We start from the raw sequence: 25,796 nt of genomic DNA, 5'->3' as shown, positions 1-25,796 counted from the left end.
TTTGGCCAGTTCTTCTGCTTCTTAGTTTGCTGAGTCTGGAGGGAGACGCTGGCCTGCAGCCAGCATCCTGGGCAGTGGGTGGCCGCCCGTGGCCTGGACTGAGAACGTTTGGGGCCGGTGTCAGCTGCCTTGGCCGAGAGAGACCCTGCACGCGTAGGGTCTGGCTGCAAGGACAGGGATGTTACTCCTGGGCCCAGTACACCTTGAACTTGGCTGCTCCTCACTGAACATGCTGCAGGCTCTTGGAGGCGTTACTGAGAAGGAGGCTAGTTTCCCGGGGAGGGGGCATCATCCTTTTGGAAGCTCCTAAGCTGTGCAGGGCTGAGGCCTTACCAGAGGGAGCTCTGATCAGCTGTTGTCAGCGTGCTGTGATGTACACATCAGCTGCCAGTGGCCGATCCCAGGTCGATAGAGCAGGACACACTCTGGGCACTTGGGAGAGGGCCCCTGCCCAGCCCAGATGCTGTGTGCCCAGGTCTGGGGAGTCGTAAAGCATTCCTCCCACTTTCTTCCAAGGGCCACGGCTTCCAGATAGTACCGCCCACCCAGAGTGAGTCCAGCGGTGTGGCACCAAGCAGATAATCTGCCCGCATTTCAGTTTCTTCATCTGTGAAATGGAGCCAGTGAGAGCACCTGTGCTTTGGGCTGTGACACAGTCATACATGCTAAGTGCTTAGAAAAAGTGCCTGTTTGTGATAAATGCTGGGCACCCCAGCTCGGCACCTGGCCTGCCTCTTCTCTCCACTCCATACGTGCAGTATATAGGGCAGCCTTTCTGTGTCCCTGGGAGCTCCCATTTCCTGCTGGGGAGTCCTGTGGCTTCAGTTTCTGTCTGTCTGTGGGGTGTCCCAGGTGGCCTCTTGCAGCCTAGATCTCCTTCTGGTAAAAGCAACAGCTTCCCTGCTCACTGAGGCAGCCAGCTGCACGGTCTCATCAGATACTCCCAGTGGCCAAGGCCATGCAGCCAATGAGGGGTGAGCATGCCCACGAGGTGGTTTGAGGGATGCCCACCACCTGCTGGCAATCCGGGCCACCCTCCCCTCCCTGACACGTTCCCAGGCCACCCTCCCCTCCCTGACACGTTCCCTTAGCCAAGTTCCTCCACCAATCGCGTTCCTTCGTAGCACACTGTCCACTTACAGAAATTTCAGGAAACAGTGAAACATCAGAAGTAGGTCCAGTGCTGTAACGAGCCCCCCCGAGGCCATCCCCTGGGAGTTACCATGGACAGCCGAGTGGGGTCCACCTCTGACCCGCCACTTTCCTGCTTGTGTCATTTTGGAGCGCACCCCACATGTTGTAATTTCATGTGTCGCGGTTGCAGAATGTTTCTCTAAACGTTGAGGACTGCTTTCCAATAAAACACTGCAGCTGTAGCGTCACAGCCACGTGTTACCGGTCCTTGATACCCCAGGAATTTTGTTAAAAGTTCGTTTTTCTGGTTGAACTAGGATGTAGACAAGACCAGCGTGTCGTGGCTCACACATTTGTAAGGAGTGAAGATGGGAAGAGCCTCCCTCTCCCGTTGCTCTTCTGTGCAGGCGACTTGTCACCAGGTCATTCGCCCTGCAGAGTTGGTAGCTTCTGTGCCCATGGTGTGTGCTATTTAGCACCATCCTCTGATGCCTCTTCCCAGGTCCACTCGGACTTGCATCTGGAGGTGAAGTCCTCCTGGCAAGTGATGCGCCAGTCTCACCTGTGGCCTGTGTGACACTGGCCGCAGTTGATGGACGATGCCCTGGTCACTGACCCGCTAGGAGTTACGGAGCAGTGGCGCTCTCGTTCCTTCTGCCCACACTGGCTGAGTACCCATGCTGTCTGCCTCTCGTGTCCTCCCTGCTCACCTCGTGGAAAGACAGGACAAACACCGAGATGGGGTTTTTGTTTTCTTTGTTTTTGTAATTTTGGCTCCCTTTATCTGCAGGGTGCAAGCCTTGCCCCTAGTGGTGTGTCCTGCAGGCCAGAGGGTGTTGGCTTCCTGAGATGCGGACCTGGGCTTATTCTTTCTTTCTTTGTTTTTTTTTTTTTTCCTAAGTTTATGTATTTATTTTGAGAGAGACAGCATGAGGGGGAGAGGGTCAGAGAGAGGGAGAGAGAGAATCCCAAGCAGGCTCCATGCTGCCATCTCAGAGCCTGATGTGGGGCTCGAACCCACAAAGCCAGGAGATCATGACCTGAGCCAAAACCAAGAGCCAGACACTTAATCAACTGAGACACCCAGGCGCCCCTGGGCTTGTTTGTTCTGAGCTCCAAAGCCCCTTTAGACATCTCTGCTCCTAGGATGTGGCCAAGGTCCATCTCTCTGGGTCACCTGCTGCCACCACAGTCCCCCCTCCCCTCCCAACTGCGGCCACGTGGACTCTCAGGACTCCGGAAAGGACGCTGTGGCCTGTGCAGCTCCTCCTCACCCCCTTCTTTACCTCATCAACTCATAACCACTCTCCATGCCTGGTGCAGCCTCCGGGGTCTTCCTGCACTGTTGGGTTACAGCCCATTCTTGTCCATCCTGATGTTTCAGTCTTTGGACAAAAATGGAATGTCTTCCCTAGGCCAGCTCTGAGCACAGGACCAGGGTCCCCAGAGCCCCCGCCTCCAAGGGGTTCCCAGGTTGGTGGGGAGACATACCCACTGTAACAAGTGCTTCCATGCAGTTGGGCACAAAACAGTGCAGGCTGGGCCGGGGGGTTAGCCACATTCAGGGGTGTAACAGAGGCTTATGGGGACTCTTTCTCTTCATCAAGATGCAGAAAGCAGCTGGCCGGTGGCCGTGGGACAGAGATCCTCGTGGCTTTCCTCCCCGCTCTTCCAGGGTTGCTGAGCTCCCAGCTAGGCCAGGAAAAAAGAGGTGCTGAGCCTCTCCTCTCGTATTTCTGGGAAGGAAGGTGCTCCCTAGGGCGATCTCTGCCACCTCATCATCACTCAGACCAGGTCATGTGTCCACCTCGGGCCAGGAGAATGCTTGCCAGGTCTGCTTTAGATGGAGCCAGCCGGGGTGCAAACCACTCTCGCTGACCCCAAGGGCTGCTGGAGGGAGGGGCGAGGCCAGTGTCCCCTCACTGGTTGGCACTGGCGTGGGAAGGCCTGTTTGCTTGTCTCCTCCGCACCAGGCTCAAGGCTGCTGAAAGGCAGAGTCTGCAACTCTTCCACTTGACAGGTGTACCTTCTCCCTTTGTGGCCTGAATGTGGGCACAGAGTCCTCCACATGCCACTGCAGGACCCCACTCGTGTCCCCTTTAATCAGAAGCAGGCCCAGGGCCAGTCAGGTTCCCGCTTCCAGGCATCGTCCATTCATCGGAGCTCAAAAAGCCCAGCAGGACTTGCATGGCTCACATAAACCACCTCATGAAGGAGGAGGCCATGTGCATGGAGCCCCTTTCCTCCGCAGCCCTGACTGCTGGGTCCTGGGTCTGCTCCCAGCTGCCGAGAGCCCCTCACCAGCAACCTGCACCCATGGGCTTCTCTCCCGCTGGAGAGCTTTTAAAGCAATCGCGTATAATTCATGTACCAGAAAATTCCCATTGAAAGCATACAAATTCAGCAGTTTTTGATATTCACAGTGTTGTGCAGCCACCACAGTTCTCTAATTCTAGAACATTCCGTCTCCTCTGAAAGCAACTGTGTCCCCATGAGTAGTCCTCCCCCACCACTCCCCCAGCCCCCACTCCCACGACCCCCTTCCTGTCTGTGGAGGAGCCTGTTCTGGACGTGTCACGCATGTGGACTCACACATGTGTGGCCTCTCGTGTCTGGTTCCCTCCCTGAGCACCGTGTGTTCAGGGTCCATCCGCGGGGTGGCGGGGGTGGGCGGCTCGCTCCTGCTGGCGGCTGTGATGCGCATTGTGTGGCATCCCTTCATCTGTTGTATCCCTTCATCTGTTGGACACTTGGGTTGCTTCCACTTTTGACTGTCGCGAGTAATGCTGTTCTGTGGACATAGATGTACAAGTGTTTGCATGAGTGTATGTTTTCATTTCTTTTGGCCATGTGTTAGGGGGGATATATGTTAGGGGGAATACGTTGCTTACCTGACTTTGATTTGCGTTTCTCTAGTCATTGTGATGTTGAGCATCTTTGAGTGTGCTTGTTGGCCATTTGGATTCCTTTGGAGACATTTCCCTTCAGAGAAAGAGTTGTGGGGGGAGGCTCTAGAATCATGGGCCTCAGAGTCTGGGGTCAGATCTCAGCACTCCCACTCAGCGGCCGTGTCTTCAAGCGTCAGCCTCTCCATTGGTTGACAGGGGCCATGAGGGTTGCAGGGGAGGGTGTGCACCAGGCTGTGCATGCCGTCAGGAGGAATGTTTCCACTGACCATCTGAGAATGTCATTCTTGATCTGGGCTTCTGTTGTGGAGGCTGCTTTGCTGGGCCCAGTGCAAATAGGAAGTTCATTTCTTTCGGATAACGGAATGGATGAGAAGGCACACGAGAGGGAAGCAGATAAGGGACTGATGGAGAGAGATGGAGGCCTAGCAAAGGAGAAAGAAAGGCAGGGGCTGGTGGTGGGGACCGTGTCTCGGGGTTGTCCCTACAGCCTCCTGCCCGCCCTTCTGAGATGGACTTCCTTGTTTTCTTTGTTTAAGGAGGAGCCCAGGAAGGTTTGCTTCACCTATGACCTGTTCCTGAACCTGGAGGGCAACCCACCTGTGAACCACCTGCGTTGTGAGAAGCTCACCTTCAATAATCCCACCATCGAGTTCCGGTACAAGCTCCTGATGGCTGGCGGGGTGAGTGCGCCCCTGCTCAGATGGACGCCGGGACACGCCGGCTGCTGGGTCATGGCTCCTGCATGGCTCCTTATGTCGAGCAGCCTTGGTGCCGCAAGGTCTCCCAGGCACGTCTGTCCGGTGTTGGCTGGGTGCCCGAGACTCAGAGGGGCGGCTTGCGCCTGTGGCTCCAGGCTGCACTGTAGGCCCCTAGGTGCCCTGAGTCTGTGCTGGGGCGTTGTCAGCTGTGAGTGACTGGTCACTAGGGATCCCCATCGTTTCCTGGTTGACTGTGGTTAATTAGCATCTTCCTTCATAGGAAGGAGGGGTGGGAGGAGTGGGCGTGAGGCCAGTCTGTCAGCGTGGCGAGGTGTGGGAGCCAGCTTTTAACCCCATTGGCAAGGCGGTGCCGGGGCTGCGTCATCTGGGAAACGGCAGTGGCTCCCTGTGGGGTTCCCTGGTGATGTGCACTGCCTGGCACTTCTGTCCTCGTGAAGCCAGACAAGTGGCAGCTCTCCAAGCCCAGGCCTCTTAGTGAGTGTGCGTGTGGGGGCCAAGCACCGGGAGCACATTGCGGGCCCGGAGGAAGGGTGCTTGGCTATAGGCTGGCCTGTGTGTTCCATGTGGCTGAAGGAGGGCCAGGCCAGCGACATGGGACCCCAGAGCCACACTTTAGTGACCCAGAATCACTGAGCACTTGCCTGGGTGCCAGCCAGGAGGATTCGGGTCAGGGCACGCACACATGCGAATGCACGTGGTAGGGCAGGTCCAGCTGCCCAGCGCACACGGGGTTTGGGCTGAGCTGCTGCTTTGGGCCTCTGGAGCTGTCCTCTGTCATTTATTCATTTGGGTTTTCTGTAAACTTTATTTTTCAAAAAAAGGCAACCATTTATTCAGTGCAGAAAATTTGATTAAGTTCTATCAGGTTCCTACTAAAACATGAGTCTGTGATTATAATCTAGCATGTGCTGGCTGTTGGGAACAGACGGGGAGGCCTTGGAAGTGGTTTGCAGAGACATTCTTCCTGAACTTGCCGGGGAGTTCCCCAGCTGTGTTTGTCCACCTTCTATCTGCTGCCAAATATCTTGCCAAGCATTTGTCACCCAGAGGTCCCACAAACAACATTTCTCTGGGAGACAGACACGCAGTTCACCTTCGATGGGCCTTCCAGAGCTCCAGGACCAAGGGACCGTCCCCTCTGCCCCTTGCATAGGGAGGTTTTCTTTGCTAAGAAGAGATGAAGGCTCAGTGTGCATCATCAAAACATATAAAACTGGAGGGTGGAGGCAGCGGCGAGAGGGAGAGGTTGGGAGTGCAGGTCCGGCTAGCCCTTTGGGAAGAAAGGCTGGTCCTGGAAGGAGGACGGAGAGCGAGGCCCGTGTGCCGTGGCACAGTGGTCCCTGCCAGGCGCTCGTCACCCTGGTGAGGGCTGCCCAGAGAGCTGGTGGGTTCGTCAGGAACTTTCTCTCCCTTGGGGGCTGTGGGCCTCTGGGACTCACCCTGGGCCCAGCAAGGCAGTGCTCTTCGGTCTTCGGAGCAGCCTGAGACCTTTATGGGATAGTAGCTGCCAACACGTGATTTGGGGGCCTCGTGTGCCTTTCTGGAGTTGAGCGTCCCCACGGGAGCCGGCATTTGCCATCTTGCAGCAGATGACCGTGGACCCGCCCATGTTGATGTCGGTGCTGGAAGAACTGGAGTCACGACCTGATCTGTGGGTTGATGGGACCTGCCCTCTGTGCTGCCCCTCTGCTGGCCATCACCTGGAACTCGCCTGAGTGCCAGGCCCCTCCTCAGCGGTGACCAGACGGTCGGAGGCCAGCCTCGGGGAGGTGGCTGCCTGTCCCCTCGGCACTGTGTCTTGTCCGGTGCCCTATTGGCAGCTGAGCTGCACAGAACAGAAGCTCCTTCTGCGGCCGAGAGTCTGTATCTCCACCGGGTGTGCCGGGTTCTTGTGAAGCCCCTCAGTGGAGGAGGAAGTAGAACCGCTACTTCACTTTGCCTTTTTTCAAAGTGCTGTTACAGAGGAGAAGGATAGGAGCTGTGTCAGGCTAGGACATGAACTTGAAGGGAGAGAAGAGACCTGAACACAAGAGAGAAAGGAAAAGAGAGTGAAGGAGCCTCGACCCGTGTGTGCTTCTGGGTCAGGGCGTCTGTCGCCTTTCTCTGTCACGCGCATCCCTGCGAGCCCGAGACCCGGGCTTACAGCCGGGCCCTGGGTGCCATGGGTCATTGTGTTGGGGTCGGACGGGCTCTGAGGAGCAACTTGGCCTCTGGCTTGGCTGCTTCGCAGTCGGGGGGGTCTTGGGAGGGGCTCATCCTGGTGTCCCCTGACAGGGTTTGGCTCATCAGGGAATCCCAGGCGTTCAAGGTTATTAATGGTGCTTGTTCTACTGAGCCGAATGCTTTCCCCCCTTTCTTCCTTTTATTACTATTACTTTTAACGTGTGCTGCATTCCTTTGCCTCGTTGCTCTCCGGAAGGCTGCCTCTGAGCGTCCAGCTGCTAGTAGTGTGAACTTGCAGGGTCAGTGTGTAGACAACTTGCCCCCAAGCTTCTCTCCTTCAGCAGGTGCGGCAGGAGCCCGGGAGCCTCGCTGGACCCGGCAGGTGTTTCCCGGGAGCGCCTCCTGGCCGGACTCCAGGCCCTTCCTCCTCGCAGTTGCCTAACCGAGCGGGGCACTCGTGGGGCTTTCGCAGAGAGCTGCACCCACCCACACGCGGGTCTCTCCTGCCTCTGCCTCCCATGCTGCCGGCTCAGTCACCCGTGACCTGCTTGACTGTGGAGGAGGGCTCGTCCCCCTCCACCCCAGAAATTCGGGACCCTACGAAGTCCCCCGTGTGCACGCCCATCAGAAGTTGCTCGCTCCGCCGTGCAGCTGCCCATTGTGGGTGTCTGACTGGCCTCTTGCCTTTCCAAACAGTGCTTCTGGTCCTTCTAAACTGCAGCGTGCACGTCAGCTTGGGCCACGGCTGCCTTCTTGTGCTTCTCGGCACACTCCGCGGGTCTTCCTGGCCTGGCCCTCCTGTCCACAGCGCTCAGGGCTCTCCCCCCAGAGGCCACACGGCCGCACCTGGGCCCAGCCATCCTGGGACCCCAGCTTCTCTTCACTCTCCACCTCGAGCCCGCTTTGCTCCGAGCACTCAGCACCCAGCCTCTCGTGGAGGAAACGCCTTTGATTCTTTTGGACGAGGGATGCTCGATGCCCCCTTGCCCTTCTCCCAGAGGGCAGCTCCCCCCGCCTCTGGCTGGACTCCTGCAGGCCCACTTCCTCTTGCCTCCTTGCTCACTGATAACATCTGTCTCTTCTTTATCACTAGGTGATGGTAATGCCCGAAGGAGCAGAAACGGTGTCCAGGCCCAGCCCCGACTACCCCATGTTACCCACAATTCCACTCTCTGCCTTCTCTGACCCCAAGAAGACCAAACCATCCCACGGCTCCAAGGTTAGTGAGGCGGAAGGCCCAGTCACACGGGAGCACTGGGGCCCAGTGGAGGGCCTGGGCTCAGGGCGCCCCCTCTGCAGAGCTGGGCCTTCCGTTCCCAGACTTGCTCCCTTGGCATCTTCCTCTTAGAGCTCTTGGCTCCACCTGGCAGCTCCCTGCCACTTGGGAGGGCTGGCCCCTGCCGGATTGCATGGTCAGCCAAGTAATCACAGGTTCTTCACCCTCTTCCTTTCAAGGCCAGAGAGCCCGCCCCATCCCCACTGCTCCCGCTGTGTTAGTGGGCCTTAGGACCCCTCAGACAGAACCCAGAGACTCTCACATAGCTGGGAGCCACGGACAGTATTTCCACTACGGCTTCGACTGCCCAACTCCCGGGCCTCCTGAGCGCCGGGGACGCCCCATCTGCCAGGGCTGGGTGCCCCCCACCCCCAGCCCGGGCTGTTCCAGGCTTGGCTTCTTTCTTTGGGAACAGCTCAGCATAGAAGGCTTATTTGGTGGAAAGGCCCAGTGGGACGATGTGGCGAGAAGGCTCACTTTTCCCAGGAAGAAACATTTTTGTCATCTTGTCTCAGTCCCGTTGGGCGGGTGGCACTCTGCCTGCCTGCAACCTCTCTCTGAACCGTTCAGGACTGGTCACTGGAGCTCTTCCGATGGGGTCCCGATGTCCATACGAACTCATGAGCGTGTGTCCTGTTCCTCGCAGCCGCCCCCACACCCATGTCCCGGAGGCCAAGTTCATCTGGTTCTCAGGGCGGCTGCTTATCTTCCAGCCTCTGACCCCACACGTTTATCCACTTCTCATCTTCGCGTGTGTCTTGCTTCACTCACCTGTTGGGTGTTGTGGACCTGGGGCACCCAGGTGGGACAGGTTGAAGTCTCAGGCTGTCTTCCGGCTTTACTCTTCAGCGACACTGGAGGAGAGCCACATCGCCCAGGCAGGGTCTTTCTGGCACTTTCTGCAAGGTCAGTGGGTGTCTGACATCCCCGGATTTGTCTGACTTAAGCTCTCCAGTGTGTGGTCAGAGTCCAGGTACGCAGTGTCTGCGGGGGTCTTCCCTGTGCCAGCCTCCTGGGCCTGTCCTTCTCTGATCTGTGTGGAGGGTAAACAGAAGGAAAATGCTTCCTAGAGATCTTGGTGGCTTCTATCTCAGCCATCGACAGTTTTTCGGGACTTTCTGCAGAACAGGAAGAGTAGAAGTTGATATTTCTTCTGTACGTGTCACCTGCAAGCCACCCAGAACCTCTCAAAGAAACGCCTTCTGGGTGGTGAGGACACCCCAGTGGCCAGCAGGGCTACATCTCTGGCTGCTCACGCCATCTCTCACCAGTGTCTTTGGGATTCCTGGGAGCCCCCGAGCCAGAAGAGTGCATGTGCCAGGTCTAGGAGGCTTGCGCGGGCAGGGTCTGTCCCCCTCCCTGCCCCAGGCTCTTTCTCCAGCCCCCCAGGCAGCGTGACTTAGGAGGTGCCTGCGTAGGTTTCTCTGCAATGGCAAGTTCTTCTCTGCTGATGGTCCTTGAAGAGACCCTTCCACTTCCAAGCCGCCAGTCCCTCTCGGCGCTCCTTTGACGGCACCGCCTGTGTGCCAGCTGCTTCCTCCAGCTGAGAACCTTCCTTTGGGCACCCAGATGGGTTCTCTGGCAGCCTGGAGCCAGAAGGTCTGATTGGCCAGGCCACAGGGGCCAGGCAGAGGAGCCAGGAGGGGAGGGCTGGGTCCTTACAGGACCTTGACCGGTCTGGGGGCTGGTGGAGAGTGTGGCTGCCACAGCCCTTGGTAGATCAGTCCCTGATGGTTCTGTCCCCAGAGGGTCGGGAATCGGAGGCCCCTACCCTGGTAGTGGTCGTTCCCTCTGGCCCCTCTTCCTGGACACACATACAAGAGCTCTAGGGACACCTGCTTCTCTGTCTGGTGTCAGCCACTGGGCTTGGTGGATCTTTCTCTAAAACTTGGTTGTTAGTCGCTTTTGGGTCATTAACAGCTATGAGATTATGACTGTGAGGAGTCCTTACCCTTGGGAATGTCTCCCTTATGCTCAAGTCAGTGTGTGATATCAGAGGGCTCGTGGTCTGGGAGCCCCGGGCAGACCTGGTGAAGAGCTGCCGCTCTGAAGGCTTCTGCTTGTTGCACAGGCCCTGGGCGGCGGTGGAAGTTTGCTTGACCCTGGGGCTCAGGGGGCGGGGGACGTGGTGGCAACTGCATTGGAGGCATTGGCCAGTGTGCCTCATGGAGCTCGGACCGATTCCTGCGACCCAAGTGGGCACATGGACGCTGCGAGAAGAGGCTGGAATTACGTGTGGAATTCGCTTCTGGCCTCAGGAGGGCAGCTTGCTGGGGAGTGGAGCCCCGTTCTGCAGGCGAGTCCCTGGAGGGCTGTCCCCTTAGACTGTCTGCTGGGGGCTCGGGTGTGAGCATCCCTCCCCCTTGCCCTGGTGATCTGAGAGCTGGGGCCAGAGCACCCAGGCAGTGTTTCTCCAGGGAGGCAGCAGGGAGCCTCCGTCACGTGGGGCTGTCCCCGAACTTTTGGCACTGACGTGGGTTATGGATTTACAAGAAGACAGTGACCGGAGTGGATCAGAGGTGTTGAGGGCTGCGCCATCTGTCGCCGTGTCTCTTTGCTGGGGGGGGTTCCATGCTGGGCCCTGAGGGCAGAAGGGGCTTTGCTGCTGGGCATTTTCCTGGTTTGCCCACCCTTCCTGACAACGCTCCTGCCTGTCCCCTCGGCACTTGGGGTGAGCTGCCTCAGAGGAGCCCCTACCTTTGGGGCATGGGTCACCCTCCAGTCTGACTCTGTTGGCTTCCTGGTGAGCTTTGTCTGGAGACCCTCCGGGCTGTGTACCTGGCCTGCCAAGTGGGGCCAGACCCTCAGCTGCTGAGCACAGAAGGCCCCTGTCCAGTGCACCTGGGCGTGCGGGGTGATGATGGGGTGTCGATAGGAAGGAGGTCCAAGTGAGGCACCCGATGGGGCTCCCCCCTGCCCAGCATGCCGGCCACACAGGGGTGGGTGACAGTGGCTGCAGTCCCCCCTTGGTCGGGCGCTCGCTGCCCGAGGGCCCTTCACCATCGCCCAGTGAGGTAGGTGGTCCTGCCCTTATTTGGAGGAAGCGCAGGCACGCAGGGTTGGAATCCCCTAGCCCGGCCTTCCCGGCAGCCTGGGCCAGGCCCTCTCGGCCTCCATCTCCAGTGGGAGCTCAATGACCTGCCTGATCAGCACCAGAGTCTGGGCTCCACCTTCAAGCCTCCACATTTCCAAGGTGGAGACCCAAGAATCGTACATGTTTTAGAAATGGTGCCTAGGGGACTCTGATCACAAGAGGTCTAAGGAGCTGTTTCTGCACAGTGCCTGGGAAGCCAGCAGGCACTCAATAAATGCTGATCGTGGGGACCAAGGAACATCTGTGCTGGGCGTGCACTGGGACCAGGGTAGGGGGGTCCGGCCTGCTGGTACCCCCTCAGCTCCCGCACCCCCGCGCCGCACGCAGCCTCTGCTCCCCCGGGCCGGCGGGGAGCGGCGAGTCGTCGGAGCGGGAGTGGGTAGATGTGGCTTGCCTGTCTCGTGTCTGACTCACCGTGTGCTCTTCTTGAATCCCTCAGGGAATGTCAGTTCAATTCAGAGGGGAATCTTAGCCTGCAGTCGCCCGGGACCTGCTGACACTTCCTAGTAGTTTAAAGGGACAGCTCCATTTAAAACTCTCACCTGCTGCCTTACTTTTTCGCTTTATGGAAGATTTTCTCTAGCTGAGTCTGAATCAGGTGGATTATACTTTGTAGGGGTCGGGGGAGGCGGAGCAGGGCGACCCCGAGATGCCATTTGACCGTGTCTCTCCCCGTCCTGCCCCGGCATTTCAGGACGCCAGCAGGGACAGCAGCAAGGCCTGCAAGACCCATAAGGCGGCCAAGGAGCACCGGGAGCGGCCACGGAAGGACTCCGAGGGCAAGGCCCCCTCCAAGGAGCCGGAGCGCGAGCAGGCCCGGAGTGCCAAGGACGCCCCGCGGAAGCTGGGCGAGGGCCGGCCGCCCAAGGAGGAGAAGGCCCCACCGGCCAAGGCTGCTTTCAAGGAACCCAAGATGGCCCTGAAGGAGACCAAACTGGAGAGCGCGTCCCCCAAGGGCGGTCCCCCGCCCCCACCTCCGTCCAAGTCCTCCAGCAAGCGGCCGGCCGCCGCCGACTCACCCAAGCCCAGCGCCAAAAAGCAGAAGAAGAGTAGCTCCAAGGGGTCCAGGAGCGCCCCCAGCACCTCGCCCCGCACCTCGTCTTCCTCCTTCTCGGACAAAAAGCCAGCCAAGGACAAGGGCAGCGCCAAAGGGGAGAAGGTCAAGGCCGAGAGTGAGCCCAGGGAGATCAAAAAACCCCCGGAGGTGGAGGAGTCCAACTCAGAGGATGAGGCTTCCTTCAAGACAGAGGTGAGGTGGCTCCTTACCCTGCCCCCCCGCCCTGCACCTTGTCCTTCCTCTCCTGGCTCTAGAGAGCTGTTCTGAGCCTTGTTGGCCCAAAGGTTAGCTGAGGAGACTGGGATCCGGGACCCCCCAGTTGCTCTTTGTAGCTTTGGGCTAACCTTCACACCTCGCTAAGCCTCAGTTTTTCCTTCTGTCAGGAAACTCTGGAGACAGGGGTTAGTGGAGGACACTTCTGATAGAGCATGATAGGTTTGTCCTAGGGTTCACAGCTCTCTTCTTTGGGCAGCCCCCTGCACGGACCAGGGTCTCAGTGGCTGATCGTGTGTCACCCTGTTTGGCTCGAGGGGTCAGAGAACAGGTGCCCGGATGGACGGGGGACTGAGTAACCCCCGCCCGTGTCACCAGCCCCAGCCCACAGTGCCCTTTTGTGTTTCTGAATCCCCGTTCACTCTGGGGGCCAGAAGGCGTGCCTGCCAGCGTGGCTGCTCAGAGCTCCACAGAGACTTTGACAGTGGCTCCCAGAGACAAAGTCACGGGTGGATGGTGTCAGCAGCACCGGTGTCTTGAGCATGTGGCTTCCAGGGGCCCACCGTGGAGGTGACGGTGCTGGCTGAGGGTGACGATTTGGCCCATGGGTAACCGTGGATCCCTCACCAGCTTAGGGACACACACAGGGCCAGCAATGCCCTGTGCCCAGCACTTGTCACGCCCAGGAGGCACTGTCACCTTTGAGGTCTCCAGTTCCTGGCACCCCCCAGATGCCCAGGGCCATGTCATAGCCCACGTGGCTGCTTGAGGCTCTCTGGGCCCTGGACAGCACTTTGTTCTGACTTCCGTCTCCCAGGCAGGTGCCCTTCCCTCTTTTCTACCCCGGGCACTTTCAGCGAGGCCCTTCTGAGCCCAGGGCTGGCGGACCTGCACCGGGAAGAGGTAGCACTTGTGTCCTGCTCCCAGTGTCCCCACTGCCGTCCTCCTGTGGTCGTCTGAGCACCCAGGAGGCCGTGCGGGAGGCTTCCTCCACAGGGGGCTTCCGCTTAGCGTGGGCTGCGCTGTGTCCTTAGAGACTTCTCAGTGACGAGCCTTAGCCACTTGAGGTCCATGCAGGTGTGAGACCCAGGCCACCAACAGGATGCCAGACAGTGCCCGGCTGACTTTGGCAGCCCTGGGGTCTCAGTGAGGCACAGATGTCTATGGTGGAGACGATATAGCCTTCCAGACATGGGCCTTCTGGGCCTCTGATGACTGTCTCAGGCCATTGACCCTGGAGGCCACATGGCGCACCACCACCAGAAAGCTCTGACCAGCATGTGGACTCGGCGTCGCCTGTCCCCATAGCCCTCAGAGGTGGCTGGGCAGCTCCTTGTCTGAGTCCCTGGGCTGAGCTTGTCTGTGGTGTCTTTGGTCCATGGGGTTCCTGGGCCAGTGACTCCCATCCAGTCACGGCCCAGGAGGCCCTCTGTCCTCCCTCTGGACACTCCGTGTGGCCTGAGCACCAGGACACTTTGCAGCGCTCACAGTGACCCACACCTGCTCTAGGCTCTCTTGGCTGAAACCATTTCTGGGCTCCCTTTCCCCCGCCCCCCCACCCCTGGGGCTAGCGTGGGAGGGAGGACAGGTCCTTCTGAGAAGCACGTCCGACTGCTTGGCAGGGACACCAGTGCTTGCCTGTTCTGACACAGGGCCAGGCTGGCCTCTTGGGGGGTCCCCGTGTCCAGAGTCTGCTGACCTATCTCCCCACCAGGAGCTGCTGCCACCCTGGTCTAGCACTGGGCCCCGCTGTTCTGTGCCCGCCCACAGCCCCTGCTGCTCATGTCCCCAGCCCAGTCCCGCCTGAGTCCTGTGCCCCGGAGGTCATTTGGCACAGTTGGCCTCCATCTCCATGTGCAAGCATCTGGTATACACACACACCCATACACACTTATCAGAGGCCGGCCCACTTGCTCTTTTACAGATTGGGAGACTGAGTGTTAAAACCGGGGATGCTGGTGAGAAAGCCAGGGTCTGAATCCCATGCTCCGAGCCAGAATAACTCAAGTGTCTGCCCCTGGTCCACACACCGTCTAGAGGGGCTGTCGTCTGCCCCAGCAGGTTAGGGGCTCTTCTGGGCTCCTCTTTCCCGAGGCAACTGCCAGGCCTGAGCAGATGCTGCTGGGCGTCTCTGCCTGGCCTAGCCCCCCTCCCCCCCCGACAAGAGAGGTGCTGGATCCCAGGTGCAGAAGCTCTCATTTCCTTCAGAGGGTCCTGAATAGCCCGTCCCGAGGTCAGGCTTGCTGGGTCTCAGGCAGCACCCCCATGCACTGGGGGCGCCCGGGGCCAAGGCAGACCTTCTGAGCTCCTGACTCTGCTCTTGCACGCTCTGAGGCCTGTGTCCCTGGCCCGCGCTTACCATGCTGCCCCTTTGGAGTAGCTTGCTGGCAGAAAGCAAGGGCCTGGGAACAGACGCTCCCGTGCTGGCTCACTACTCTGTGTGGCAAGGCCAGAGGCCCCTGCCACGAGCATGCGTCTGAAGCGAACTGTCCCTGTCCAGGTCCCTGTCCACCAAGAGAGGTGCAACCCCCAGGCATCTTAACCACCCCCACCTCCCGTCCTGTTTATGGTCTAGTGTCCTCTTTTGGCTTTTACTGCCCCCTGGTGGCTGAGTTTGGGGTGGCTGGCTGCAAAAAGGAAAGAGGAGGGGGTGTGATGGCTGGCTCTGCGCGTGACGGGCCACCATGTCCTCACCTGTTCATCATGTGCACACATGCTCGTCATGACCTCGGGTGCTCGGTGGATGATAGCACACAGCAAGAAGACAGCTTTTGATCATCCCTCAGCCTTGGGATGGGCTGGGAGGGAACGGGCAGGCTGAGAAGGGGGATCTCTGCACCCACCTTTTCTGTCCACACCCTTCAGCTGTGCCCTGTGGCGGCACCACCACCGCCCACACCAGCTGGTGCTTGGTGTCACCAGAGGAAGACAGGGCTCACAAACAGCTGAGCGCCCCCTGCCCTACATCGACAGCTTGTCTAGTTCCTTGTCCCCCTGCCCAGGCGGGTGGGGAAACTGGACATGTGCTCTGAAGCTTCTTCTCGAACTGCTAGAAATTTCAAGTCCCTCCATGGGAAAAGAAAGGTCCTGCATTACATTTTGAATGCTAACCAGTGTCCTGGCGTGAGGGGGAGCCGGGAGCTGGGCCATCCAGGGACCCCGAGCTCGTGTGTGCCTTAGGTGGGGGCGAGGGGGGGTGCTGGGGTCAGGCGCCTCGGTGAGCTTTGGAGTGGGGTTCTGGGCCGAGACCCGGGCCGGCGCTCCCAAGAGGCATTCATCGCCCGCCTGTTCCCTCTGGACTGAAAGAGCCCCCTTGTCCCCCCTCCTGCTGTCCTGCCCGCCTCCGTGGTCGTGGGTGAAGTCTGCCCAGTCGAGCCCGTCCAACTCCAGCTCCAGCTCCGACTCCAGCTCCGACTCCGATTTCGAGCCATCTCAGAACCACAGTCAAGGTGCGTGCGTGGTGCACAAGGAGGGGAGTTTTCTGTGCGAAGGCCGCCCCTGCCCAGCTGGGGCCAGTGAGGTGCCAGGTCTGGGATTGAATCTGAGGGGTTCGCGGCCGTCGCCTCCGTGGGACTGACTCGCGGGGGCTCGTCCCTGCCTGAGCATCCGCACACCCCACATCCCAACGCTGCTGCCCCTGCTGTGAATGTTCACCGGTAGCTTACCCGGGGGCGGGGCTGGCGGGGAAGGACCTAGACAACGGGAAAGGCCGGGGAGCCCCACCCCTGGGCTGCCCTTGCCCTGGACTGTTCCAGGACTGGGCCCCGGGGGTCTGCAGGCATAGGTTTTCGGAAGCTCAGGAATATGTACGAAAGAGCAATGCAGAAGCAGGTCACCTGACTGCCAGCTCTGTCTGCTGGTCTTTCGTCTTCGGGGTCAGTCTCCTGGCCCTCGGGTCTGCCAGCTGTGTGACAAGGGCTCGAGCCTTGCCTGTGAGGTGCTACTTCTGGTGGGCTCGGAGAGTGGGTCCCTTCTCCTTCCTTCCTTCCAGCCGCCCCTCCCAGATGGTCCACTACTCCATCCCCCTCCCCTCCCCCTGCCCCGTCCTCACCTCCATCCTCACCCCTCCCCCATCCCCGTCCTCACCCCACCCCTGCCCCAGTCCTCACCTCCATCCTTACCCCTCCCATCTCTGACTTCACCCCACCCCTGCCCCAGTCCTCACCCCTCCTCATCCCTGTCCTCATCCCACCCCTGCCCCAGTCTTCACCCCCACCCTCACCCCCACCCCAGCATAGCTCTCCGTGGTTGGGGCAGGATATGCTCAGCTCTGCTGTGTGCTTGGTTGACACTCAGACTCAGACCCCAGCAGTCTGCATTTCTGTCTCCCCTTGCAAACCTTCTGGGGAGGTTGGTGGGAGAGGGCAAAAGACTCACTGGGCTGCCCCAGAACAGGGAGGGTCTTCCTTGGGTACAGGGTGGGTCTCGGGGCCCCAGTCCACAGGGTGCTGAGTGAGGGCAGTGAGGGGCCCACCCTTAAGCTGAAACATTACTTCTGGTGGACTGGGCCAAGATTTTCCTGCCCCCACAGCCTAGAGTCCTCTTTTCAAGGGTTGGGAAGAGCTGGGGAGTGGATCGTATGGGGGGGGGGTAGGTATGGCCTGGAATTCAGACTTGCAGTCGCTGAGGGGAATGGGGGATGGGATGCTCAAAGCCCACACTCTCTCCAAGGGTTCTTATCTACGGGAAGGGAGGGGGAACCTGCCCGAGCAGGATCATGTGACCAAGGTAATTGAGGGCTTTGTGTCCCTCTGTTGCCTTGGTAACAGGAATATAAACCAAGATGCCGTCTGTAGGGGACTGGAACTGGGCCTCTGGAGAGAGGAGCGGACGGTTGGCCCAGAGCAGCGGAGGGGGTTGCTGAGGGGCTGGGCAGGCCGGAGTAGGGGTGCAGGCTGCCTGGGAGAATTCTGTGCCCCCCCGCACTGGCTGCCTTGCCCTTCCCAGCCGGGGCTGGCTTGCCGTGACTCCAGGCAGAGGCTGTGCTCCCCGCACCCGGAGCAGAGGAGGGCTGCCCCTCAGCCTGGGCGATGGAGGGGCCCTGCAGTCCCGCTGCAGGCCAGGGGCCAGAGGCCTGCGAGCAGGGCCAGGGGCCAGACGCCTGCGAGCAGGGCCAGGAAGGTAGGGGGTTGGGGAGGCAGGGGGTCCCTCAGGAAGGGGGTGGCCATGGGGGCAGTTCTTGGAGGCGGGTGGCAGGCCTCAGGTGGCCATGGGACCTCCGAGGCAGGTGTTGTGGGTGTGCTAGGGGGTCATGGTTTCAGGAAGCGCCATGTGGCCCCGAGGGCGCAGCAGAGCCCTGATCCTGCGCTCTCCCCTTGCCCGCTTCCCTGCTGCCCTCCCCAGGCCCCCTGCGCTCCATGGTGGAGGACCTGCAGTCTGAGGAATCCGATGAAGACGACTCTTCGTCAGGCGAGGAGGCCTCTGGGAAGACCAATGCTGGGAGGGACTCCAGGTGCCTGGGCCCTTGGGGAGCGGCGGGGTGGGTGTGGGGGCGAGGAGGCAGGCCGGAGAGTGTCTGTGGAGCACCCTACCTGAGGACCCCCTGGGTGCTGCGTGCTCTCGGTATCACAAGGCTGAGGTTCCTGAGGTACCTGGTGGGCAGGGAGGGGGCAGGGAGGGGGCAGGGAGAGGGCAGGGAGGGCAGGGAAAGAAGTCCAGTCACCATCCGTGAGGGGAGTGAGGCAGTGCCTGGAAGCCTGAGGGCCGGTTCAGGGTGTACGGGGGAGGCTCATTCCTCTGCTTTCGGGCCAGAGGGCCTCTCGCCCTTCCCCCGTCCGCACATGCGTGGCACGGGGTGAGGACAGCCTGGAGACCGTCCTGGGACCCGCACACCCCCACGTGGGGAGCTGCTGTGGCTGCCGCTGGCCCAGGGAGGGTGACATCTGTCCTTTCCTCGGAGCAGGGTGAGCTTAGGCTCCTCCTTGGAGCACCCCCAGACCCTAGGAACGGGCCCGCCTCAGGGATGGCTGCGTGTTCTTAGCCTGCAGCCCTAAGCAGATGCCAGCCTCGGCGCTAGGCCTGCGTAACGCGCAGACCCGGCAGTCAATGGCCGTCTTGATACAGTCCTCCTTGCCTGTGAGGCCAAGACCTCGCCACCTCAGCAGCTTATCTTTAAGACGGGCTGGGCATTGGGTCTGCACCCAGCGGGCTCAGGGACGCCCAGAGGGGGCTGCGGTGGGGCTGTGTTAGTCGTGCTGGGTAAGCCTACCATCCCGAGGGCTGCGTCTGACAGAGTTCTTAAACGGGCGCTTGCCTTCACCAGCACCCTCCAGGTAAGGGAAGCTGGGGCATGGCCTGGGGGCCAGTGCTCGGCGCTGGGAGCGGGGAGCTGAGAGCTCTGACACAGGTCAGCCGGTTCCTGAGGGACCCGCAGCACAGCTTAGGGACCACATGTGTGCAAGAGCCTTTAGTGTCCTTTTCCAGAGGCTTCCTGGAGCCCCAGGAAAGGGGTCGCGCTGGCACTGTGTCTGCTTGAGATGAACTGATAGAGCCCCACCTTATCCCCTCTGCTTTCTGGAGAGCTGCTACCTGGTGGGCCCACAGGCGTCGGGGACGCAAGGGGCGTGCAGGCTACTGGGGCCGTGCCTGGGCCTGCAGACGCTGCTGTGCTGCCCGGGCAACGAGGAGGCCTCTTGCCTGCTTGTCCTTCCCCCCTCCCCCCGCCCCCTGACAGTCCTGCAGCTGCGGGAGTTTGGGAGAGAGCAGGCTCTGGACGCCCCCTCCCCTGAGAACAGCAGGGCCCTGGGGGCTGGTGCTCCCTGTGGGAGAGGCCCTTCTGAGGACAGGACAGCCGTGACCTCGGACGAGTGAGGCCAGAGCACCCAGGGCAGAGGTCTGGTTGCGTGTATCCTGGTGCTTCCTGTGCCGCGTTCCATGGGGAAGCGTGTTTCAGGAGTAGAAAGCGGCAGGCAGACGTGTTGTGTGGCAGATGGGTTGGGAAGCTTTGGGGGACTCCTGACTAGGTCAAGCCCAGGGTGTCCCCAAGGACTGGGGGGCCTAGATGGAGACTCTCCCCATGGATGAGTTTTCTCCACACCTGCTCACTGTGCTCCGAGAGCCTCTGGAGAACTCTAAAGGCGACATGTTTTGTGTGGAGGCATAGTGAGAGAGACGTGACTGTGGGTTCACGTGTGCTAGGGACTCTGAGCCCTGAGCCATCAGGCCCTTCCCCCGAGACAGCCTGAACGCTCGTTCTCGGGCCTCTGCCAGAAGCCTGCTGTCCAGAGTGAGTCAGCCCAGGTAGGAGCCCAGGTTTCGTCCTGGGCACCAGCAGCAGAGCTGAGCTCGGGAGGGAGGCCAGCAGACCGACCCTGGGCTGTGTTCCGGCCCGGGAGCCCCACGCGGCCCCTCAGAGTGCCAACACGCTGCTCGGGGGCTCTGCGCCGAGTGGAGCCAGTCTCCTGGGGTCTAGGGGAGCACGGGACCAAGAGCGCAGGTCCCCAGAGCAGCAGGCGGGGGGGGGCCTGACAGTTTGCTGTGTCCTGTGTTCAGGCTGAGCTTCAGTGACAGTGAGAGTGACAACAGTGCTGACTCCTGCCTGCCCAGCCGGGAGCCCCCTCCCTCCAAGAAGCCACCCCCCCCCAACAGCAAGGTAAACTGGGGGTGTCCAGGTGGCCCGCACTCAGAGGAGGAAGGGGAGGAGGTGGTCTCCTGGGCGGGCAGGTATCTCCGCCTCCGCCCTCATGTCCTGGGCACAGGGCTGAGGGATGCGGACTCTGGTCTCCAAGGACTCGAGGCGAGGGGGGGGTGTGTGCGAGGGAGGCTTGGTTCCCCCCAGGCCCCAGAGAGCTGTCTGTTCCCAGGGTGGGCTGCCTTTAGAGTCAGGGTCAGAGGAAGGAGGACGGGAGCCAGGCCCCAGGGCTCCAGGCAGGCTCTGGAGGGGCGGGGGGAGGGGGGGAAGGCAAGAGCTAAGGGCAGGTCTGGGTTTGCCCTGCAGGCGTCAGGCCGGAGGAGCCCTGAGTCCTGCAGCAAGCCCGAGAAGATCCTCAAGAGGGGCACCTACGACAAGGTGGAGGACTCGGGCAGGGCGGGCGGTGGGCGGGGGGAGCGCAGGGCCCCCAGAGCTGGGCGGGACGGGCTCCTCTGAGCGTGTGCCCTGCTCCCAGCCTCGCGCAGGCGTGCGTGAGGCCTTCTTCCTTCCCACGCCCTGGGCTGAGAGGTGGGATGGCGGGCGGGGTGGGGCCGGGGCCCTTGGCCTGAGCCCTCCCCGCCGCCCCCAGGCCTACACAGATGAGCTGGTAGAACTGCACCGGCGGCTGATGGCCCTGAGGGAGCGCAACGTGCTGCAACAGGTACGGGGTGCCTCGGTTATCTCAGATGCCGTGGCCGGCGGTGGCCTGGAGGGATGCGCTGCTGGACCCCTAGCATTCCCAGGGAGGCCTCCCCGCGCCCTCCTCCTCCCTTCCCTCCCCCCTCCTCCCTCTCCTCCACTCCCTTCTCCTTTGTCTCCGAGCCGGACCCGGGGCGGGGTTGGGGGAGCGCGGGGTGAGGGCCACCCCAGACCAGCCTCCTGCTCCCTGAAGCCACCTGCCCTGCCACCATCTTCAGATTGTAAACCTGATTGAGGAGACCGGTCACTTCAACGTCACCAACACCACCTTCGACTTCGATCTCTTCTCCCTGGACGAGACTACCGTGCGTAAGCTGCAGAGCTACCTGGAGGCTGTGGCCACATGACCCTGGGCCGGGTGCCGGGCCCTCTTCACCGGGGCCCCGCGAGGCCACGTCCAGGCCCCGCCTTCCTTCCTCTCTCTCGACTCACCCACCCGCAGCGCTGCCTTAGTGACCGCCCTGTCCTCGGCCCGCACGGCCAGCTGCACTTTCCTCGTCGGCTCCCGGCCCCCCCTCCCCACCACCGGATCGGGAGCCCTGACGCTGAGGGGGGGCCGGCCGGCGCTGCTGCTTCCCAACACTCAGGGGCCGTCACCTGGGCCCCCCTTGGGAAGCAGCTCGTGTTGAAGGCAGCACCGGGCCTCACTTCAGAAGGGGAGGACACGTGGCCGGCAGTGGGGACCTCGCTCCACCGCAGGGCACGCGGCATGGTTTCACCGCCCCGGCCTCTCTGAGCCGCCAGGGCACTGCCTCCAGCCTCCCCCAACGGTTCCCACATGCCCGCCCTGCCCCGGGGCCGCGCCAGCCCCGTGCGGTCCGCTGCGGGCTCTCACTGTGCTGGGACTCTGTCTGTACAGTTCTCTCTCTAGTGTGTGTGTGTGCACCGTAGGTACCAGAGCGGCTTCCGGTGTGCGTTTCCGTGGCAGCAGTGCACGTGGGGGGTGGGGGGTGAGTAAGGTGGGACTTTTAGGTTAAGATGTTTCCACTGGTCTTGTCGTTGGGCTGGAGGCCCGGCCGGAGCACCGCCGGCGTCGCCGGGCGAGGGGAGGACGCGCCCCTTCGTGGCTCCACGGCTGCCTCGTGCTCCCGCGGCCTGGAGGGCCCGGCCGAGGGCCAGCGAACACTACGACGGGGCAGCAGGTCCTCGGGCACCAGGGGCTGCCGTGCGCTTGGCGCCTGGTCAGACTGGCGGCCGCCTCGGGAGCAGATCTCCTGGCCTCCACCAGCTGTAGGCCATGTCGTGTGTCGCCCCCCACGGCTCGTCTTCTTCCTCCTTCCATAGGATCCTCTTCCTCCTTTCTGTGGTTGGAGTCTTCGAACTTTGAAAAATATGAGCTTTTGCCAAATAAGACGGGATAGTTTGTGGAGTTTTTTGAGGAGCATCAGGACTCGGAGCCAGCCCCTCGAGCCAGGGCCCGGCCGGCAGCAGGCCCTCCCGGGCACCCCTGTCTCTGGCGTGGGCCCGGCCCTCCCACCCCTTCGAGTCAACGCCAGTCCAGAGACCCGACTCCTCGCATGCCTGAGACTCTCCGAGGGCCAAGCTGGCTCCTCCCTCTCAGCCAGAATGCCCTCATGGGGTTAGCCCACCCTGGGTGGGGCTGCCGGGGGCTGGGGTCCTGTCTGCTCGGCCTCTATTCCCCCAGCGCCCCCGCCCTGACTTTTGCCCTGAACGAGATGCAGGGGAGAGGACTGGGGCCCTGAAGCGGGCTCACCTTCTCTCCCGGCCCAGCCTCAGAGGGCCTTTCCTCCACGCCGGTCGGAGCTCCGATGCGGGGAGTGCCAAGCTCCCCTCCCTGTGGTTCCCGACTGGTGTGTGTCTCCGGTTCCGTCTGTCAGGCAGACCCTAAACACTCCCTGGGGAGACCTGCCTCCAAGGTTCCCCCGGTCTCAGCCTCCCTGGTGAAACCCCAGGACTCCGGGAAGGCCTGAGAGCTTCCAGAGGAAACTGCCATGACTCCTCGCCATCTGCTCTGATTCTCTCCTGACCCCACTGCCTTGAGGTATTAGGAAGAGGGCAGGCCTGTGTGGCAGGCTCCGCGCCGCCACCGTCCCCTTCCCCAGGCAGGCCGACAATACTCCAAAGTGGGGCACCTTTCTTCTCTGGAAACTCTAAGACATTGGACAGAAGGAACTAGCCTGATGTGGGCTAAGTGAAAGGCAGCAGCTGCCTGGCCCTCTGCACAGAGGCTGCTGGGGGCCCTGGCTGGGACCCCGAGCCCCAGGGCGCCGCCGGGCTTTCCTCTTCGGGAGCATCCCCTGGGAAGGGCCATAGGCAGGCCCTCCTGAGCTCCACATGGGACTCAGGCAGCGTTCTGGTCTGGAGCCGGGCTGTCCCCGGAAGCAGCTGGAGGAAGGCCAGGCTTTGGCCTCTGCCCTCCGTAGCAGCAGCGTCTGGCCCCTCCTGCTGTTTCTGGGGCCTTCAGAAGCACCAACCCATTTCTCAGTTACCTCCTCTGGCCAGAAGGCCCCAGCGCTGTCCCCCAGAGCTGCTCTGGGCCCAGTGCTGGCCCCATGATCACCTGATGGACGTGCCAGGCAACCAGGGCCTTGACCGCAGCCTTCCCAGCTGCCCCCTCCCCGGCCCACCCCCGGCTGCCCGGCAGCTGGGCCTACAAGGGCTCTGGGGACGCTTCCATAGGAAGGGGCCGCACTTTGTGACTGCCGCGTGTTTAGTGTTAAGCCCCCTGCCCCCAGTGCAAATCTCTGTGTTTTGCTATCTCCTGAACAAAACGTAAACCAACACCTGAAAGCAAAGGTATCGAATACCTTTCTTACCCACAAGGGTTTTTACAAAGAATGTGTCTCACTAGGAACTAGGACACTCATCAGTCTGAGACCAACTCCTGGATAAAAGGAATAAAGGAGAATCGTGTTTGTAATAAGTTACAGGATTGTTTCTGTCCTGAATTTTAAACTTTTTGTTAAATTGTGAAATTATGGAGGAGTTTTATAGAAAAAAAAAGTGAAATAAAGTCAGATGGGAAAGCAGACTTACACGGAGAGCCTTGTGCGTCCACTTCATTCCCCCTGGTATGACCGGGAAGAGGAGAGAGGGTTGGCGTCAAGCCTGGGCAGCAGGAGTGGAGGGGAGGAGGGGAGGGGGAGGGGGAGCCAGGACCACTGGAAATTCAAGAGGGGAATGATGGCGGAAAGCGGGGTCTTGCGTGACTTTTGATGGTGTGTTCTTTCCTTGGGAGCAGGTGACAAGGTTGGGGTTGAAAGACAAGCTTGACTTCACAGGATGGGAGCACGGGTGGACGGGTAGGTGACAGAAGGCGAGATACATAGAAAAATGTGGGCAAAGGCCATCTCTGCTGAGAGCTGGGGTGCCTGCCTGCCGGGTTGTCGGTGGTGGGCTTTGCTCTGGACCCCGTGTGGCAGAGCTGAGTGAGCCCCGAGCTCTTGCGGGCCCCACGTCAGTGGCCCCGCCCACTCTGTGACAGTTTTCTTCCCGGTACCCCGGCCACCCTACTCACAGCAGGTGCGAGAGAGATGGCCGGCCACACCGGGACCCTCGGGAGCCTTTCTTCTCGGCAGTAGCCAGAATTTCTACTTCAGCAGGTGGTGGCCTCCCCTGCCCCGTCCTTCCTGTCGGAGAAAGATTCTGCAAGTCTTCCGGGACACTTTCTGACTGGAGCCCCCGCAGCAGGATCTGGAGCGGCTCCCGTGGCCCCCAGCCCCCCACGACGCAGCGAAGGCCTCAGGGATAGAATGCAGCAGGGCTTGCCGCAGGCGGGGCGCCCTGCTAAGGAGCACTTGCTGACTCGGCACAGGCGCAGGCGCTGGGGGGCGTGGGTGCTGCTGTCCGAGTCCTGCGGGCAGGGCAGGGGAGAGTCCGCCTCCCTGCGGGACAGCCCGGAGGCACGTGTCAGACTCCGGCCCAGGCACGCGCTCCTGCAGGTGCCTGTGTGTGTCTGCGCCTCCTTCCCTGGGGTCCATCTGGGCCCACGCTCCTTGAGCCTGAGGAATTCGCAGCAGCAGCAGTGAATTCTCTCGGCTTCTGTTGGTGCAAAAAAGGCCTGTCCGTTTCATCCTTAGTTCGTAAAGGTGCTTCCTCTAAGTGCAGTCGTATGTGGCCAGCGGCGTGGCTGCCTGGCTCCGGCCCCTTCTGTTGAGAAGCCAGCACACTGGTCTCTTGCCCCTTTGTGTCTGGTCTCTGGTGCCCTTAAAGTTTTCTTTTTGGTTTTTAGTTGAAAACCGTTTCCATATGTTTTGGTGATTTTTTTTTTTAAGTTTATTTATTTTGAGAGAGGACAGCTGGGGAGGGGCAGAGAGAGAGAAGCCCAAGCAGGTTCTGTGCTGTCAGCACAGAGCCCGGCCTGGGGCTCGAACTCACACACCCCGAGATCATGACCTGAGCCAAAACCCACAGCTGGACACTCAACCCACTGAGCCACCCAGGTGCCCTGTGATGTGCTGCTTTCATCAATCAGCATGACATCTCTGTCCCTTTTAAATGCTCTTGCCTTGGATATTTTCAAATCCTACATTTTAGATTTATCTTAGTGACACAAATTCAAGACTAGTCGGAAGGCTCCAAGGGCATGTGCACAAGTGAGCGGCAACCCTCATTCCTGTCCTTTCCACGTCCACTTCCTTACGTGTCCCCTGAGAGCCATCTCCACTCATGACCAAGACAGAACTCCTACACCAGCACGCTTTGCCCCGGGATATCTGAGAATTCACTCATTTGGAAGGTCTCCCTGGGTCTCCTCCCCGACCCCCCACCCCGTCCCCTGCCGTGACTGCACGGGTGCTGCTGGGTCTCCAGCCTCCCGGGCACCCGCCTCGCCCACCCCCACCTTCTGCCGCCTGCGTAGGCGTCTGCGGGCTTCTGTGTCTGCGAGTCATTTCTGGGAGCGCCTCGTGGAGCACCGCACTGGCCTCGGCAGCGCTGTCC

General features: G+C 60.8%; 1 protein-coding gene across 2 annotated transcripts in view; it reads left to right on the top strand.

The window, feature by feature from the left end:
- Positions 1 to 23,886, top strand: part of MLLT1 (MLLT1 super elongation complex subunit) — a 64,525-nt gene extending 40,639 nt beyond the window's left edge. Inside the window, exons 4-12 of one of the 2 annotated variants that reach the window (XM_039221340.1) lie at positions 4,580 to 4,723; positions 8,019 to 8,144; positions 11,990 to 12,544; positions 15,927 to 16,014; positions 17,909 to 18,017; positions 20,057 to 20,156; positions 20,502 to 20,573; positions 20,785 to 20,856; positions 21,113 to 23,886. In XM_039221340.1, the coding sequence (XP_039077271.1) occupies positions 4,580 to 4,723; positions 8,019 to 8,144; positions 11,990 to 12,544; positions 15,927 to 16,014; positions 17,909 to 18,017; positions 20,057 to 20,156; positions 20,502 to 20,573; positions 20,785 to 20,856; positions 21,113 to 21,241 (1,395 nt within the window). In that variant the 3' untranslated portion in view covers positions 21,242 to 23,886. The remainder of the gene's footprint in view (positions 1 to 4,579; positions 4,724 to 8,018; positions 8,145 to 11,989; positions 12,545 to 15,926; positions 16,015 to 17,908; positions 18,018 to 20,056; positions 20,157 to 20,501; positions 20,574 to 20,784; positions 20,857 to 21,112) is intronic. The other variant, XM_039221341.1, reaches the window with a different exon arrangement.
- Positions 23,887 to 25,796: the final 1,910 nt, after the last annotated feature.

Source organism: Hyaena hyaena, unplaced genomic scaffold, assembly GCF_003009895.1.
Source record: "Hyaena hyaena isolate Hyena2069 unplaced genomic scaffold, ASM300989v1 scaffold_988, whole genome shotgun sequence".
Taxonomy (NCBI): domain Eukaryota; kingdom Metazoa; phylum Chordata; class Mammalia; order Carnivora; family Hyaenidae; genus Hyaena; species Hyaena hyaena.
Note: the sequence above shows the minus strand (reverse complement) of the source record. Positions and strands in the feature narration are given on the sequence as shown.